This window comes from Helianthus annuus, chromosome 4 (genome assembly GCF_002127325.2).
Source record: "Helianthus annuus cultivar XRQ/B chromosome 4, HanXRQr2.0-SUNRISE, whole genome shotgun sequence".
NCBI lineage: Eukaryota > Viridiplantae > Streptophyta > Magnoliopsida > Asterales > Asteraceae > Helianthus > Helianthus annuus.
Window position 1 is genome coordinate 131,642,892 of NC_035436.2, and position 17,728 is coordinate 131,660,619.

A 17,728-nucleotide genomic window follows, 5' to 3' on the forward strand; every position below is an offset into this window, starting at 1 on the left:
TTAGAATAATGAATTACCTTAAGGCATTGCCATTCAGAATTTGGCCACCTAGCAGGATCAATATCTTCATTTGCAGTTATTATCCCTGAAAATCTGGTGGTAGTATTTTGATCCATCTATTCTAAAGGGGTCTATAAATGGAAACGCGTCAAATTGGATGTATAGTTAAGAATTGCCCAAACTCAATTTTGTTTGCATTTTTTCTTATTTCAAGGATTCATATTAGGGGCAATTTCATATATACCCTACAAACTTGTAAAATATCATATATACCCTTGCAAAATTATAAATATCATATATACCCTTACAAAATAGTTGAAATATCATATATACCCAATTTATTAAAAACAATTAAATAAAAGACAATTTTACCCTTATTTTTCTATAACTTTGAAGTCTCATATATGGCATTTAACTTCAAATATTATATTTCCTCTTTTCTAGCTTAATTTATTTAAAAGCGAGGTCCTGAGATAAGCAAGGCAAATAGCATAAACATACAATCTTTAGGGATTTCAGGCTTGTTTAGCGCTAGGTTAGACTGGTTCCAGGTCATTTTTTAATGTTTCAGACCAGTTTGGCCAAAATTTGTAGATAGAACTTGGCCGAAATCTAGTCGGAACCTCGCCGGAACGTCACCAGAGCGCCTGGATTGCCACAAGACGCGCTCCTTGCGACTCGCCTCACTTGAGTCCCTAGGCGCGCACCGAAAGGCCTTGTGACTACATAGATGTACTGTATGCATATGTACACAAGCTCACTTATCAACACATCATATAATTACTCTAGATTTGCGTTTATTACTCAATTCGGCATATAATCATGTCTGAATCAGGTTATCTCCAAACAAATCACAAGTTCCTAATCATCAATCTAGACAATAATACCAAAATCATCCAGAAACAGTAACATTTTAGAACCTAAAATGCAATACCCCAGGATCAATTTCGCGTAAAATCCAGAAACACCTATGTTCACAACATTGGGAGAAGAATTCCTAAAACCAGCATTAGGGTTTCCGTCTGATCCTTCACTTCGGTTGTGAGATTTGTGGACCAAAATTTTGAAGAAATGTGAACACAAAAGGCGTTGATGGAACGAAAATATGCTACCATAGAAGTTCAACGAAAAAACCTGTAGTTTCGGCTATTATTGTAACCATACATATCATGCCATAGCTGCCACTCTTCAATATCGGCCTCGCTCACATCCTATTAACAAAAAATTATGATAGAACACTAATTATTAGTTGAAAATAAAGATAAAGGCACCATTAAATAGATCAAAAAATATTTATTCACAGGATGACATAATCTGATATTTCATTCTATTGTGACCCAAACAAAAACAACTAGAGATGGCACAACGTTTCAGGGAAGGATGACCCAGGGAGCACACGTGGAATATGCGGAGAAAAGCATGGTAACTCATAATACACACATCTGCCGAATGGAAATGAACATTAAAAGGACAACACAATTGTATTCTAAATTACGAAACTGACTAAGATCCATGAAGCATTTTCTTACAAAACATCAGGATTGTTCACCGAATCCAGCTTAAGTTGGACAAAACCACTTATATTACCGCTGAAATAGATTCAAGAAGAAAAATAAAAATATTAGAAAGAAATAATCATAAGGAGAACTTAAGTACGGTACAACATTAGGTCTGAATCAATCTTGATTGAGTTACCATCCTGCTTGATAAGGCCCACATCATTGAAAGAAGAAATTATTCGTGAAGCAAAATTTTCTGATGAATGTACAAATAACTGATCAAGATTTTCCATGTTTCTTTTCGCTTCCTCTCCCTGAGTATACAGAAGCATGTTAATATAGTGTCAATTTAATAGCTAAGTGATGGACTATGAAGATTTCGGCCTTACGCTTAGTTCGTTCTCGATCTTATTTGTTGCAGAAAGAAGGCGATCCTCATCAATAAAAGGAAGTTTGCAGATACCCTTTAAAAGCGGATTAAAGACACAAACAGTAACTTGTAGACAAATAACACAGTCGTCACCAAACGAAACCATGGTTGCTTTCAGATTTACAATGTTCTCATTAATATTAACAATGATCAGTCTCTAACCTGCCAAATAAATCTTTTTCCATCTGTGTCGGTGTCGAAATCTGAAATAAATGGTGGAAAACTCATATATTGGGCTTTCAAAAATAATTACTGAATTTTCATGAAAGTTATGAGCATATGATTGTTTTTTATATTAACTCTTTTTCTTACTAAAAATTTAAAAAAAAAATCAACAAATATAAAAATAATAAATCTTCAAATTTAACTCTTTTTCAGCCAAGTTGGCAATGTACATTCTTTTTGTTTGATGAATAAGAAGATTGCATCGTTGTACATCAACATTGTTTGCTACAACCTACAAAACAGAATTATTACGTATTACATAAACTAAATGTACTAAAGATCAATCATCAGAGAGAAAAACTTTACCATTCCACTTGGTAAAGATCCCACTTCCGGTGCGTGGTGTATCATTTCAAGTAGTTGAAACGTTTTTGAGCCTGGAGCTGCACACACTGTACATAAAAAAATCAAACATTTAATACAACTTCTACACAGAAAACAGGCTGTATGCTTCAATAAAAAATAGGTCAGGTGGGATCAAACTGCAATCTTTTTCTTTGTCTATTTTCAATGTATTAAGTTTGATCACGAATACCAAAGCTATTACAATAATATTCTATATTTGTAAAGTAATACAAATTAGGAGGCTATAAGCAATTCAAAGACACTCTGGATGATTTTTCAAATTTCAAAAAGTAAATGAATCAAACTGCCACCTCTAGATCATATGAAAATCGAACCCTAAACGAATGTTTAATATAAAATCGAACCCTAAATCATATGAAAATCGAACCCTAAACGAATGTTTTATATAAATTGAAACAAAACCCAACAAAACGATCATAGAATCTTGAAATGAAAAAAGCATGCAAAATAAAAAACTAAAGAAGCTTTACCTGTGGTATCTTGACTAAAAATCGAGAATAAGGAACCTCTTGGACGGCGATAGAGAAGATTATAAGATCTTGCGAAGATGATTAGGCTTGAATATATGGATAGATTAGGAACGTATGAAGGCGCGGAAGAGATTGGAGGGTGCTCCTAATTTTGGAATTAGGGTTTGGGAGTAATAGAATAGAACGTGTGTAAAGCGTGTTAAGCAATCTCTAAAGCCCTATTGTGTACATGTGTCACCACTTTGTAGGAGATATAAACCATTTGTGGTGAAGCCGTTGAGTGACATGTGTCCCCCAATGGTTTCTTTTATTAAACTAGCGGTAAGACCCTTGTGTAAACACGGTTCGTTTCTTAGAAAACCATGCATACCACATTTTATTAACTTTAGATCCAAGCCAATTCTTGCAATAAGAAAGAGAATTATACGGTACCAGTAATTCAAATAAAGTTAAAGCCAATTCTTACAAATAAAATTGACCAATTTCATTAATGATTTCTTAAAATCAAACTCCATGGTCTCATGTTAGACAAATTTTACATTCACACCCTTTAATTCAAATAAAGTTAAAACTTAACATTCCAGGAACCTTAGCTTTACGGCTGTATCGTCTTTGTCTTCAGAAATTACCATTTTGCCCTTTCTTGGAATCTTGTAGTTCCCGACTGAAACTTGCATTTCATTAAGATTAGCGGTTTCAGACACTCTTCTTCTGAAACTTCACCTTCATCATTATAATCAAACAATACGCCGACTATATATCACCACTGTTTGACCAAAGTCAAAGCACTGTTTAAAAAAAATCTATTTGACCAAAATCAAACCACTGTTTGAAAACTATGATTCTTAGTGGTTCAAAAGTCTGTTTTGACCAAAGTCTGTTTGACCAAAGTCAAACCACTGTTTGCAAAAAAGAAACCACTGCTTGCAAAAAAGCAACCACTGTTTTGTCCACAAAACAGTGTTTTAACCCAACAATGGTTTCAAACATCTGTTTTCATCCATCTGTTGACCAAAGTTAACAGATGCATCAACCACTGTATCAACAACAGTGGTTTTTAATTGATGAGCATTAGTTATGAAAATATAACACAAAATCATAGTTGATTTAATTTTTGTTCAATGGGGTTTCTAGTTGATCTAATTTTTGTTTAATTTTTTAGCCATCGTAGTAGTTATATAATAATGTTGGGCCTGACTTGTTAACATTAGCAGCCAAAGTGACTCGCTTGGGTCACACTTTGCCTAGGGTTTAAAATCGGGCTTATGATGAAAGGAATAGTGTTGGTCACTTTGAAATGGATAAGTAAATTTTTTACCTAAATTGTGGATAAATCCATAGGGACATTTAACCTATGGCAACAGCCATTGTAGCCACCATTTTTTTGAAGACAGTTAGTGGAATAATTCTAGATATACCCATGGGCACCTAGAATTCAATTTCTTCATGTTTTTAAGACGGATCATTCGTTTCTCCACTTCATCTCGCGTGTTATATAAGCCATTGGCTCTTGCTGATAATCCAAATGATTCTCGTGCTTATTATTTTCTAATAATCCAAACGATTCTTCACTGAATTTCTTCTCATAGCCGTTTCGATCAGACGTTTGGGATATTTCCTTCTTAACTGAGATAGAATAATAGAAATACCTTGAGTGTCATATAAGCCATTGGCTCTTGCTGAATTATTGTCATATAAGCCAATGACATTATGGCCTAGTGGTATATTGGGGGTGGGATAAGATTTATGACCAATAGGTCATGGGTTCGATTCTCACAAAGGGGGTTTTTCCCATATTAATTGGGTTTCCTCCTGAATTGGTGTATAGGCATTATTGCCTAATGGAGATGGATATGATCGGGTGGTTCTGTTGGTGGCACGATGATACTCCAGTGGTCCGTCAGTGATCCAAATTTGCCGTTCAAAAAAAAATTAAGATCACTACAATCACATGGGTGGGCCTTCAATTTTTACATACTTTTAAGTTTGGAAAAAGTTGCAGGTATGATTATATCCAGAAACTTTGTTCACATTAACTTTCTTACACACTGAGTAAGATATTAGATACCACTGGTCCAACTTGCAGATTTCATTTCAAAACACATATATGATCTGGCACTATAAGCAATAACTTGTATATTGCTTTGTTATCAAAAGTAATAAGAATCTTAAATAGAAAAACATACCTCTAACTGTCTCAAAGTGTCCCGCAAATTCGAATGCTCTTCACAAAGAAGTTTAATTTGTTCTTGAATATCGGAAAACTCCAAGAGCATGATCTGCTCACAATCCTTGACAAGTACGTCACTAATTCCTTCTTCGAGCAGGCGTTTCTTTAATCTTTCGGTCGACAACGATATGTCATCTGGTACTACGACAGATGGCTTTTTGAGACGGATCATTCGTTTCTCCGCTATAACCATACTTTTGTGCTTTTTTAATCGTTTCCGCCTCACAAACATCGTAAAACTTCTCTTATTCGCTATGGCTTTCCGCTTCATCTTGCGTTTCCGCACTTGCTACTTTTTCTTCATGTTCTTGTTCAAGATTCTCGTGCGTATTATTTTCTAATAATCCAAACGATTCTTCACTGAATTTCTTCTCATAACCATTTCGATCAGACGTTTGGGATATTTTCTTCTTACCCGAAATAGAATAATAGAACCACCTTGAGTGTGATATAAGCCATTGGCTTTCATCATATTCACATTAACTTTCTTACACACTAAGTAAGATATTAAATACCACTGGTCCAACTTGCAGATTTCATTTCAAAACACATATATGCTTTCCCAATATCCTGATTTTTTTTAATCATTAAGCACTTGCATTCAAAACCAAACAATAATATGGTTTAAGTACCTTAACGTCATCTAGGAACTCTTTGGGCCCGATTTTTGCACTCACAAAGTCACCAAATTCTTTTAAAGTTCTCCTTCGATCCTGCTATGGAAAATTCATAAACGAATCTTTAATCTATAAACAAAACCAACATACCAAAAACAAAATTTTACAAGAATCTTTCTTTCCACACTATTATTTTTGAACTACCTAATACGTCGGGTGTTTGGATGCAAGTTTAAACCAATAAGCAAGAACTAATAGTCAACAAAAGCAATAAAATTAAAAAGGACCTCTGCATATAGTAGCTTCTTGCTGACAAGTTGCACCAATGCAGCAGAACCCAAGACCTCAAGTATTGTTTCAACCTGAAGATGATCACAATTATGCACACCGAATCGAAGAATCCAAAGCAGAAGATTTGTTATTTATTTTTTTCTAAAGATCCTAACCTCAGTAAATGCAAACAAACTTAGTCCAGTAGTTGCAGCGATGCCAAAAAGTAGAGTTACAGCTTCATTACCCTCCTGGAAGTCGAACCATTTCAAGATAACTTCTCGATTGCACTAACAGCAACTGAAACTGAAACTTCATCATCATCATTTGAAATATCTAAACCCTGCATCTCCTTTATGAATTAACTTCTTCGAGCTTGAATAACACAATTCAACACACAAATAACACTTCCGATAAGTCAGCTTTAACAATACCAGGTAAACAACCATTATTCATTCATGAGTTAAGAGAGGCTTTAATTGATGAAAAAAGGATTGGTAAATCAAGATTATAAAACTCTGAAACATGAATAATAACAAATAAATCTTACCTTATTGATCAGATTATAGATCAAAGAACATGTTGGCGGCGACTGAGAACTGATGGGTGTTGTGGTTCCAACCGATAATCGATTGGCCAAAGAAACAAGACGGAAACCGGATAGAAATTAGAGAGAAACTTAGATCAATATTTTTCATTCATATCTTTGTTAATTCAAAACAACGTACAAATACTAGATGAAGATAACTACTTGCTAAAAACTAGGAATAAAAAATGGAAAACATGGGAATGATTTGAAATTATGGAAAACATGCATAAACAATAGAGTTAAATTGCTAAGCTAAATTTAGATCGTGGCCTTCAAAAGTGCATTTAATCGGTACATAACATTCCACCCCGCTCAAATTCACCTTGTCCTCAAGGTGAAATCGAAAAAAGCACTTGGAGTTGTCCCGACGGTTGCCACTTGCTTTGTACCGTAGCATTTGGAGTAGTAGTAACGAGTCCCCACGGTGGACGCCACTCACGTTTTGAGGCTGCCTCTTTATATATAGCATGGAAATCATGACCAGGAATAACCTCATGCCTATTAGCAACTTTAGCAAGAACCCAGGGGTAAATTGTTCCAAATGTATTGTAAGATTTTTTCAACAACTCCATCACTTCCCACATAGTGGGTACTTGGAGATTTGGGGAAGTGAGCACACCCACATGATCTGAGCATAACTCCGAAGACACATCATGTGCTTTTGAGAAACTGATCATGAGTTTAACTTCTTGACATGACTCCATAGAAACATGAGCTGGTGTTAGTACGGGTTTTAGGACAGTGGAAGGAGGTGCAGCCGTGCAGGGGTTGGTGGAGACGGTGTTGTAGTTGTTGACGGTGTGGCTGCGGGCACCCGTTTAAGGGCTGATACGTTTTTTGGGGATGGTTTCACGACTGTTGTCACGGAAGGTTGGACGGAGTGGGTGGATTTTGTGGTTGTTGATGCAGGTAATGGTTCGGAAACGAAAGCGGTTGGTGATTGGATATGGGTTTGGGGCGCTTCCCATGCGGTTCGAATCAATCGGAACTCGTTGAGAAAGGTTTGCAACTGAGACTCGAGCTTCGCAAGGGATTCGTTCATCCATTGGTAGAACTCGGTTTCGGATAGAGTGTGAGCAACCATGGTCAGGGGGATCACGACGGCTCTGATACCACTGTTGTGGTTCCAATCGGTACAACCGAATGGCCAGAAAATAGATAGAAAACTAGAAAGAATTTTAGAGAGATATTTAGACTAATTTTCATTCATATCTAAAAATGAAGTACAAACTCAAATATATAATGCAAATGATGTATACGTAAGTTACCCACTACTAAGAGAGTGACCCATGATTCCTAAAAATATGCACTAAGTAACAACCCTACTCTTGACTCTAGAACTCCACTAACTAACAAGGAATTATTCAAAGACTAAAATAAAATAAGAAATAAAAGACAATTATAAAGCCATATCCACTTGACCATGCACTCTAGTTCCACACATAATAACAACGTCTGAATGTATTCATCATTGTCAAGGGCAATAACAACGTCTGAATGTATTCATCATTGTCAAGGGCACAGCGGGGTGGAATGATATTGATATGTGCCCTTGACAATGATGAATACATTCAGACACTCAAATATATAATGCAAATGATGTATACGTAAGTTACCCACTACTAAGAGAGTGACCCATGATTAAACCTACTGTTCCGTCTCCCGTCACCCGCATCTGCACCAAACCCCTGAATCTGTCACCCACACCACCTTTATTACCAACACCATTGCATTTCGGCATGAACTGAAAAGGGTGTTAGTGTGGTTATTGGTGCCGACAATTCCACGGATGATGGTGCATCTTGTGGGAGTCAAGAGTAGGGTTGTTACTTAGTGCATATTTTTAGGAATCATGGGAAAATAGATAGAAAATGAGTTTCGATCGATTCGAACCGCATGGGAAGCCCCCCTAACCCATATTCCATCACCGCCTGCCTCTACTCACAAACCTACTGTTCCGTCTCCCGTCACCCGCATCTGCACCAAACCCCTGAATCTGTCACCAACACCACCATTATTACCAACACCATCTACTACCGAACGAAACTCAACTCACAAACAACCACCATTAACCACACCGGTTGCCCCAAAACTAAGCCTTTCGACTGCACCACAAGATGCACCATCATCCGTGGAATTGTCGGCACCAATAACCACACTAACACCCTTTTCAGTTCATGCCGAAATGCAATACCCAAGACAACAATTACCTACCCGAACCAGAAAGAACATTAGTTCCCATGAGCTCTACAAATCCATTTTTTCCGAGGAGGGAGTTCTTAAAGGAGATGAAGAAGCAGAAGAACGAGCAACAAGAAAACGCGAGTGGCGCCCACCGTGGCTCGTCGTCGTAACGTCTTCGAATGCCAAGGGAAGAGCAGAGTGGCAGCCACCGTGAGGCGTTTTGTTCCAGAGTACCGGCTTTCACCTTGAGGACAAGGTGAATTCAAGCGGGGTGGAATGATATTGATATGTGCCCTTGACAATGATGAATACATTCAGACGTTGTTATTGCCCTTGACAATGATGAATACATTCAGACGTTGTTATTATGTGTGGAACTAGAGTGCATGGTCAAGTGGATATGGCTTTATAATTGTCTTTTATTTCTTATTTTATTTTAGTCTTTGAATAATTCCTTGTTAGTTAGTGGAGTTCTAGAGTCAAGAGTAGGGTTGTTACTTAGTGCATATTTTTAGGAATCATGGGTCACTCTCTTAGTAGTGGGTAACTTACGTATACATCATTTGCATTATATATTTGAGTTTGTACTTCATTTTTAGATATGAATGAAAATTAGTCTAAATATCTCTCTAAAATTCTTTCTAGTTTTCTATCTATTTTCTGGCCATTCGGTTGTACCGATTGGAACCACAACAATGGGTTTCTTCAAGAGCTTCAAAAGTTATGCCTTTGCATAAGATTCAGTCATAGTCATATGGAAGAGATTTAGGGAAAGCTTCACTATCTATATACATGAACTATCTATATACATGAACTACTGATGATAAAAAAATAAATCTTACCTTGTTGATGAGATTAGAGATCAAAGAACATGTTGGTGGCGACTAAGAACTGATGGGTTTCTTCAAGAGCTTCAAAAGTTATGCTTTTGCATAAGATTCAGTCATATGGAAGAGATTTAGGGCAAACTTCATTATCTATATACATGAACTATCTATATACATGAACTAATAATGAATACCATCTTGTCCATTTCACGAATCAATGGAAAAAAGAAACAGACTCATCAGTTAGTGAAGAAACATACCTGCTAACTGGGTAAGAAGTGGATGGAATTAGGATTAGGGTTTAGGAAAAGAAACCTTGGGTTTGGATTTGAATTTTGAAAGACGGAACTCTCTGGATATTTGAGAGAGAAGAATTGAACTCATTGGTCATCGTCTTGTGTTTTCCAATCACGGCAGCTGCTCATCGTCTTGTGTTTTCTTGAAAGAAAGAAAGTGAGTTTTAGAAAGAGAAAGTTGAGAGATGATAAGCTCACAGAGATTAAAAAGAACTTTATATACGTTTATGGTTTGAATTTTGAATATGGAGCCAAAATTTTGAATTTTTAATGAACATCAGTGGTTTCAATTACGAATAAAGGGCAGATCTTTGAACTTTGAATGTGGGCTAGACTTTTGAATTTTAAATGTAGGGCAGTGGTTTGAATTTTAAAGTGATTTTATATTAACATTTATGATGTAATAATGACATAAGAAAAGCCTTGTTGGACATGCTCTGTAGCTGACACATCAGCTTTTCTTATGTCATTGGGATTTTTCCTTTTATAGAAAGTATAGATATAGATATAGATTTAGATCTTCATATATAAGGGGCATTTGACTATATACGATTTTTGAATGAAAGTGCTTTTGACCATATACGGTTTTCGAATGAAGGGCTTTTGACCGTATACGTTTGTTGAATGAAAGACATATAAGTTTTAGGCTTTCAAAAGTAGGAGAAATACATTAAGAATAAAAGGGATCTACGCCACTTCAAGATTGTTTTTTTATTGCCGTCGCAAAAGAAAAGACGAGGAGAAGCAATTCTTTCTAGTGATCCCAGTTCTTGCGGTTTCTTTAATTACGCAAAAAGGTAAGTAAAGCTTTGAACTTTATTTTCTTTAGATTAATGTTTTCGTATGAAATTGTTTCAAACGAACAAATATGGTTTCGTGGTCAACGATCATCTAGCGAGATCGTTCGTTGAACCAAGGTGTCTTACTTGGTAGTCACGATTCTTTAATTATTATATAACCTATTTTGATTGTTATGAGATCACTGGTGGAAACGGTTTAGAACCGAACCTCGTATACATGTTTTCCACTACGTTAATTGACTAAAATTATTTTCTAAAAATTACACGAAAATTCTAATATAAATTACTTTTTATAGGGTTATATAATAGAATAACAATAACTACTAAACCACAATTTACTCTAAAGATAATTTTGTATTTGCTAGGTTTTGCTATGGGAGAGATATATAATATACCCACTAAAACTCCTTTTCCACGCTGTCATTAATCACGCGATCTAATATTAATATATACTCACCGACTCCGCCCCAAATTTCTCCCCAAATCGGCCACCCAACCTCCACCCTACTCAAACCCTAACCACCACAATCAACAACCATCTTCAAAGCAAGAGTCAAACATGAGGCCACCAAAGAAGACGATCCACATAATCTCGTCATGGGTACAGCGGCAACCGCCGAAGGTGAAGGCGTTTCTTGCCGTAGTCGCCGGCATGCTGGCCTTGGTGTTGCTTCGTGCGATTGTGCACGATCATGACAATCTCTTCGTTGCTGCCGAGGCTGTTCACTCCATCGGAATCTCCGTCCTTATTTACAAGCTCATCAAGGAAAAAACTTGTGCTGGTAAGTTGTCCAATCAAGTATCACATAATACTACTATATTCCTTTCACACAATTGTAGTTATAGTTGTACACGATTTTGTTAGAATTGGGGATTTTAGTGTAAGGATGATATATATATGTGTGTGTATATATTTATATATATTATACTTTAGCTAAACTAGTGGTAGATTTCTAATTGGGGATGTATGTTGACTTGGATGTTAAAGGGTTAAGTATAGGGGTGTGCAGCAACCGGGTCAGAGTGAGTAACCCGAAAGCCCGGCCAGTGACGAGGGATTATGGTCCTGTTAAAGTAAAGTATATGGTCTAGTTCTCGGGTTGCATTTTAATGTTTACGGATTTTGGGTTGGTAGGGGCTGAAACAAGCCTGGGTGAATCTAATTTTTTATTTAAAAAATTAGCCCGAATTTGGGCCGTTATGTAAAATGGATGGTTGAGATTACCTAGGAGGATCTTAAATGCGTGAGATCATGGGAAGGAATACTATGATTGAATTCTTCAGCTTAATTTAAGAAAGCGCTCCTGAGGCGTTAGGTGGTTATCGCTTCTCTGACTGCATGGAGCACGTGACTTGGGAGTAAATGCATGAGGTGTGCAGCTCGGGAGCGCCTCTAGATGCTGTGCTTTTCTTAGGCTGTACATATACTTTTTTTAGGTCGTACATATAGAATTTGAGGTTGTACATAGAGGTGTGTGTGTGTATATATATAGAGTGGGGTTCTAGAGTGAACATTAGTGTATTTGCGAACTGAGTGAACAAATTCTGGCAATTGATTTACACACGTGTATGGCTAGGATTAGTTCGCTCAGTTTGCAAATACACTAGTGTTCACTCTTTAACCTAACCCTATATATGTATAGGGGAGGGTTATCTTGAGAACGTTAAATATTGCGAGAACTGTGAGAGCGGATGAGAAAACCAATCAAAACCATTTTTATTAATACATACCTCAATGTAATTAAATACAACATCAAAAAAAGAATTTACAACATCAAATAATTTATTTCTCGTCTCAAAAGCACTCTTATTAAAATTTTTACACATGTGTAAATTTGTTAAATACAACAAATTTACACATTTGTAAATGAGAAACTTAAACTTACATGTGTAAATTTTCAATATTTACGAATACATGTAAGTTTAAACATGTAAATTTAATTTCTAACATTGTATTCGAATAATAATGATAAGTGTAATAAAATATTGAATTTGAATTATTTTTGATCAAGTTTTTGCTGTTTTTTCCTTCGTTCTCACATTTCTCACAATATTTAGCGTTCTCATTTAAACCCCCCTATATATCTATATCTATATCTATATTACTATATAAAGCATTTCCTATGTATAAAATGGTAAATTTCCATCAAATTTTAAGATGGATCCTATTGCGTCAGTGCGCCTGACACATTTTAAAACCAGGTTTCTAAGGTTGCAATTGATGAAAAGGGGCAAATAATGATTTTACAAACGTAGTATAATTGACCATGTTCTAACAATGCACAATGTCCCCATTTAGTTCTAAGCATCAGATTTGGTTAATTAGTTACTTTATAAATCATCGAGCCGAGGGTCTCACTGGAAGCAGCCTCTCTATTCCTACGGGGTAGAGGTAAGGCTGTCTACATCTTACCCTCCTCAGACCCTACCTTAGCTTTGCTATTGGTGGGATTTACTGAGTATGATGATTGATGATGATGATGAGTTACTTTATAAATCAGATAATGTAGTAAAAACAATGAACAATGGAAATAAACCTGCTCCTACAAAAATCATATTGGGTCCCTTGTTTATATTATTAGATCTGTCCATTTTTATGAGTTCATGTTAAAAGCATCCACCGCAAAAGCAAGAGTATTGGCCCAACAAAAATAGGTTCGGTCTAACTCAACCTGGGGCCCAACTACCCGCCCAGCCCAACCACCCACCCTATATTTGTCCAGTTCACTCCTAAGCCGTCTGGTCTCGTTTCGACCTGACGCACAGTCGCACACCCTTGTTAAATATTAATTTCATAATTGATGTAATCAATGAATATAATATTAAGTTATTAACGTATATGTTATGTTATGTATGCAAGATTGTTAGTCTGATTCGGTGTTGCATGAATATAGGGCTATCACTGAAAACACAAGAACTAACAGCTATGTTCTTGGCTGTTAGATTATACTGTAGTTTTGTTATGGAATATGATATACACACCTTGCTTGATCTGGCTACATTGGCCACAACATTGTGGGTCATCTTCATGATTCGGTTCAAGCTCAAGTCAAGCTACATGGAGGACAAAGACAACTTCGCCATGTACTATGTGGTAAGCCCTTTGTATGATGTATCTTTCAATGGGTCATGCTCGTCACCACACGACTATTTAACCTGAACACGACATGTGTAACTTATAAAACTAGCATGGACATGTTTAATAAGCCGGTTCACGTTTAAATATTACCAGTTCAATAACACAAATGACAGGACACGTTTAACATGATGAAATATTAAGTAGTTTAATTGCACGAATGACATAACTCGTTTAACACGGTTAATAAATACTAAGATATAACTAACGTGATAAAATAGAAGTTATCGAAAAATAAAAATCCTTAATGAACTACGCTAGCCGGTTTGGGAAGGGAATTTAGTTATAATATATTTAATTTAATTATTTACAAAGTTATAACCAACTCGTTTAACATGATTATCTAAACTCATAAATGGGTAGGCGAGTCAAACCCATTTAGTTAATATATTAAAATTAAAATTTACTTAAAAAACACAAATGTATATAATAATATCATATTTAAATTATAAAATCTATGTTAATTTCTCTTTTTAAGTTATAATCATTGCATAAAATACACACCCCATTTAATTTATGACATAAAATATATTGTAAAAAAATATAATATAGTATAAATGTGTTAAACGGGTCAACCCGCCAACCCGTCTAACATGATTATCTAAACTCATAAACGGGTAGGCGAGTCAAACCCATTTAGAAACATTACCCGAACACGTGTAACTCATGCCCTTACTATTTAATTTCATGCGTAGAAATAATGATGATATGACCTTTGTTGTAGGTGGCTCCCTGTGCGGTATTAGCTTTGTTAATTCATCCGTCAACTTCACATTATATCATCAACAGGATATTTTGGGCATTTTGTGTTTATCTTGAAGCCGTTTCAGTCCTACCTCAACTCAGGGTTATGCAGAACACAAAGGTATGATATTGGTCATTAAGAATCATTGACTATTTACTTCAGATGATTGACTTTTTATTCTTCTCACAGATTGTTGAACCATTCACGGCTCATTACGTTTTTGCACTTGGTGTTGCAAGATTCTTGAGCTGTGCTCATTGGGTTCTTCAGGTTTTGGACAGTCGTGGACATCTACTTACAGCCCTTGGTTACGGATTATGGCCGTCAATGGTTCTCATCTCGGAGGTCGTTCAAACGTTTATCCTAGCAGACTTCTGTTACTACTACGTGAAAAGGTCACACCCCTTAACATCATAATATAACATATTATTGTTTTATCTTATTTTAGCAATCATATAACCCGGAAAAGTAATTAGCCGGACAGGTCAATCATGACTGAATCCAGTTGACCCTGGTGTGTCAAACGGGTTGGCGGGTTGAACCTGACTTGAACCAGAAAATTGTGCTAGATAGGTGATCCCTAACACAGCATGAGTATTCACATTCACGGGTTGACACGTACATGGCCCTTTTAACCCAAATTTTTATTTACTTTTTGCATATTAATACAATAATTCTCTAAAATGATAACTTAAATAGAAAAATACGAATGTATATCAAACAGATACGTTTAAATTATATAAGTTGATGTAAACTTCTCTTTTAATATATAAATAAATTTTAATTAAATGTAAAATACCCCACCATTTTAATACGAATGTATATCAAACAGATACGTTTAAATTATATAAGTTGATGTAAACTTCTCTTTTAATATATAAATAAATTTTAATTAAATGTAAAATACCCCACCATTTTTAAGGTATGACATAGAAACACATTAAAATATTTTAATAAAATAAACATGATATAAACGTGTTAGTGGGTTTGAACTAGACCAAACCCAAACCTGTGAATTTCGTGTTAGTTTCGTGTCATAAATTCACATTTTTAATTGACAATGGGTGGTGCCAGCCATGACCAATTGACCATGACCCATTGTATTCAAGTGACCCAGACCAATCTGTTTACCTAACAAAAAGTACCCAAATGAACCCGTTTGATTTTGTATGAGACGGTCTAATGATGTTTGCGGATTTTGGTGTTCAGTGTTTTCGGAGGACAGCTTGTTATGCGTCTACCTTCGGGAGTGGTGTAAGTTTGAAGAAACCTAGTGGCGTTCAACTATACATTTGCTTGTTAATTTACCTTTCCTCCAATACAGTCACTCATGTGGATGGACTATTTGTACATTTTTGCCCCTTTTTTAACTTAAAACCCTTGTTTCACTACTCTTCTTCAATTATGATTATTAGTTTCAGTGCCTCTAATGCTTTGGTTTACTTTATCATCAATGAAAATTACAAGATCCATGTTTTATCAGGTGCACAACTTGAAATATAAGAAAAGTATATAGTATCCAAATTTGATTAATGTTTGTGTACAAGTTTTCTTCAGTAGTTTTTAAGCTGCATGGTGTGGGATAAAGCCCCTAGTGGCTTTATCACATCACAAGCGTCACCTTGCTTTTAGGACAACAATGACCCCCCTTTTAACGTTAACCGTGTGGAATAAGCCCCCTTTTAACTATATTAAAAAAGAAAAAAGAGATGAAAAAGAAGAAATTTGATTGGATGCCAAGCAAGTGGGCCTCATATTCTCACTTTCTCATGCCGCTACCACAATGGTGGATAGAGGTGCACACAAAATCCGTACTCGGAATCGGACCTGATAAAAAAGTCCGAAACCGGTTATTTTTGTACCCGGGTATTATATACCCATAACCGAACCCGACCCTACACGTAGGGTATGGATAGGGTACACATTTTGAGCTCAATGGCCGTAATCGAAACCGTACCCGAATTTTTAAGGTATATTTTTATGTTTATTTTGCAACTTTTATATTTAAGTTTTTTAAAATGCCTATTATAAAATAAATAATTTATATTTGAGTGAATGTATGTTATTGTAAATTGTTTCTAATTACTTTTACAAATTTAATTTCTAAACGCATTTATTTTTATGAAAAATAAAAAAAAAATCATATATTTTAAAATCGGGTATTAATACTCGGTTCCAATACCAGGTTATACCCGAACCCGATTATACCCTACCCAGGTACATAGGGTATGACTTATCTCTTCAATACCCGTACCCGAACCCTACCTGGTTTCTCTTAATACCTGATTTTCCAATACCCGATCATACCGGAACCGAGTATTAACAAAAACCCAATTTGTGCGCCTTTAATTGCGGATGCCTTCAATGGTGCCCACATTGGCTATGGTGGGGTGGTGTTGGAAGTGCTATTAAGGTGAGGTGACAAGGGGTGTTTCTCCACACCAGATAGCGTTATAGATTGTCGATAGCAAACTAGCCTCTTAAATCTTGACAATTTTATTTAGGTTGAATTTCTTTTCTTTAGATGTTGATAGTTTGATACAAGTATAACGGTCTAGATTGCTAGTTATGATCATAGTAATATTATTGGACCTATAAAAAAACATATGACATTCAAAAATCAAAATATGACATGCTAATCAATAAATAAACAGTTGATGAAGCATTCTCCTTCCAAAGATACTAATATGAACATCTGTTGAAGACATTCAAAGATCTGTTTGAAACCTTGGAACCACTATTGGAGAAGAAGAAACCACTAATTCATGGCCAAAGCTCTATTGAAGCAAAACACTAATCATGAAGACCAAACATCTGTTGTGCCCAAACAGATGTTTAATACAAGCCAACAGCAGTTTGAATAACAGAGGTTTATTCAATGTAACAATATTTAGCTTAGAACAAATGTTTGATGTAATAGATCAAATGTTAGATTCTCGCAGATGGTTTGCTAACATATATGAAATCTTTTCTGTTAAGAATGTTAAATGTCATTATCAGGGTGACGTCAGCTAATTGCAAATAGAGCTTTCGTACTTGTATAA

The 17,728-nt window shown here is 35.7% G+C and overlaps 2 protein-coding genes across 7 annotated transcripts; one reads left to right on the forward strand and one right to left on the reverse strand.

The window, feature by feature from the left end:
- Positions 1 to 775: 775 nt before the first annotated feature.
- LOC110936240 (5'-3' exoribonuclease 4) lies at positions 776 to 8,447 on the reverse strand. 6 transcript variants are annotated; one of them, XR_002589845.2, is made up of 11 exons: positions 6,284 to 8,447; positions 6,125 to 6,199; positions 5,853 to 5,933; positions 5,177 to 5,790; positions 2,991 to 4,616; positions 2,461 to 2,546; positions 2,325 to 2,386; positions 1,889 to 2,132; positions 1,696 to 1,813; positions 1,530 to 1,589; positions 781 to 1,442 (listed from the first exon to the last, which is right to left on the reverse strand). XR_002589845.2 is itself a non-coding variant. In XM_022178577.2 (8 exons), exons 3-7 carry the CDS (start codon positions 2,371 to 2,373, stop codon positions 1,579 to 1,581), a joined length of 294 nt encoding a protein of 97 aa, XP_022034269.1. In that variant the 5' UTR covers positions 2,374 to 2,386; positions 2,461 to 2,546; positions 2,991 to 3,224; the 3' UTR covers positions 776 to 1,211; positions 1,530 to 1,578. The 6 variants fall into 6 exon arrangements, 3 of the variants coding, with proteins under 3 accessions (XP_022034269.1, XP_022034268.1, XP_022034267.1); XR_004891709.1 differs by having other exon boundaries at positions 781 to 1,589; positions 6,284 to 6,482; positions 6,658 to 8,438; XR_004891710.1 differs by lacking the exon at positions 2,325 to 2,386 and having other exon boundaries at positions 781 to 1,589; positions 6,284 to 8,439.
- A 2,778-nt stretch (positions 8,448 to 11,225) lies between these two features.
- Positions 11,226 to 16,114, forward strand: LOC110936238 (ER lumen protein-retaining receptor erd-2.2). The gene is made up of 5 exons (XM_022178574.2): positions 11,226 to 11,585; positions 13,698 to 13,897; positions 14,664 to 14,804; positions 14,874 to 15,079; positions 15,894 to 16,114. The coding sequence occupies exons 1-5, from the start codon at positions 11,363 to 11,365 to the stop codon at positions 15,940 to 15,942; spliced, it is 819 nt and encodes a 272-aa protein (XP_022034266.1). The 5' UTR covers positions 11,226 to 11,362; the 3' UTR covers positions 15,943 to 16,114.
- The last annotated feature ends 1,614 nt before the right edge of the window (positions 16,115 to 17,728 follow it).

Coding starts and splice junctions, on each gene's coding strand:
- LOC110936240 (XM_022178575.2), bottom strand. CDS start 2,373: ATGTTGATGTACAACGATGCAATCTTCTTATTCATCAAACAAAAAGAA. Junction 2,133..2,324: donor ATTCATCAAACAAAAAGAAT/GTACATTGCCAA, acceptor CATTTATTTCAG/ATTTCGACACCGACACAGAT. Junction 1,814..1,888: donor AGATCGAGAACGAACTAAGC/GTAAGGCCGAAA, acceptor CTGTATACTCAG/GGAGAGGAAGCGAAAAGAAA.
- LOC110936238 (XM_022178574.2), top strand. CDS start 11,363: ATGAGGCCACCAAAGAAGACGATCCACATAATCTCGTCATGGGTACAG. Junction 13,898..14,663: donor ACTTCGCCATGTACTATGTG/GTAAGCCCTTTG, acceptor CCTTTGTTGTAG/GTGGCTCCCTGTGCGGTATT. Junction 14,805..14,873: donor GGGTTATGCAGAACACAAAG/GTATGATATTGG, acceptor TTCTTCTCACAG/ATTGTTGAACCATTCACGGC.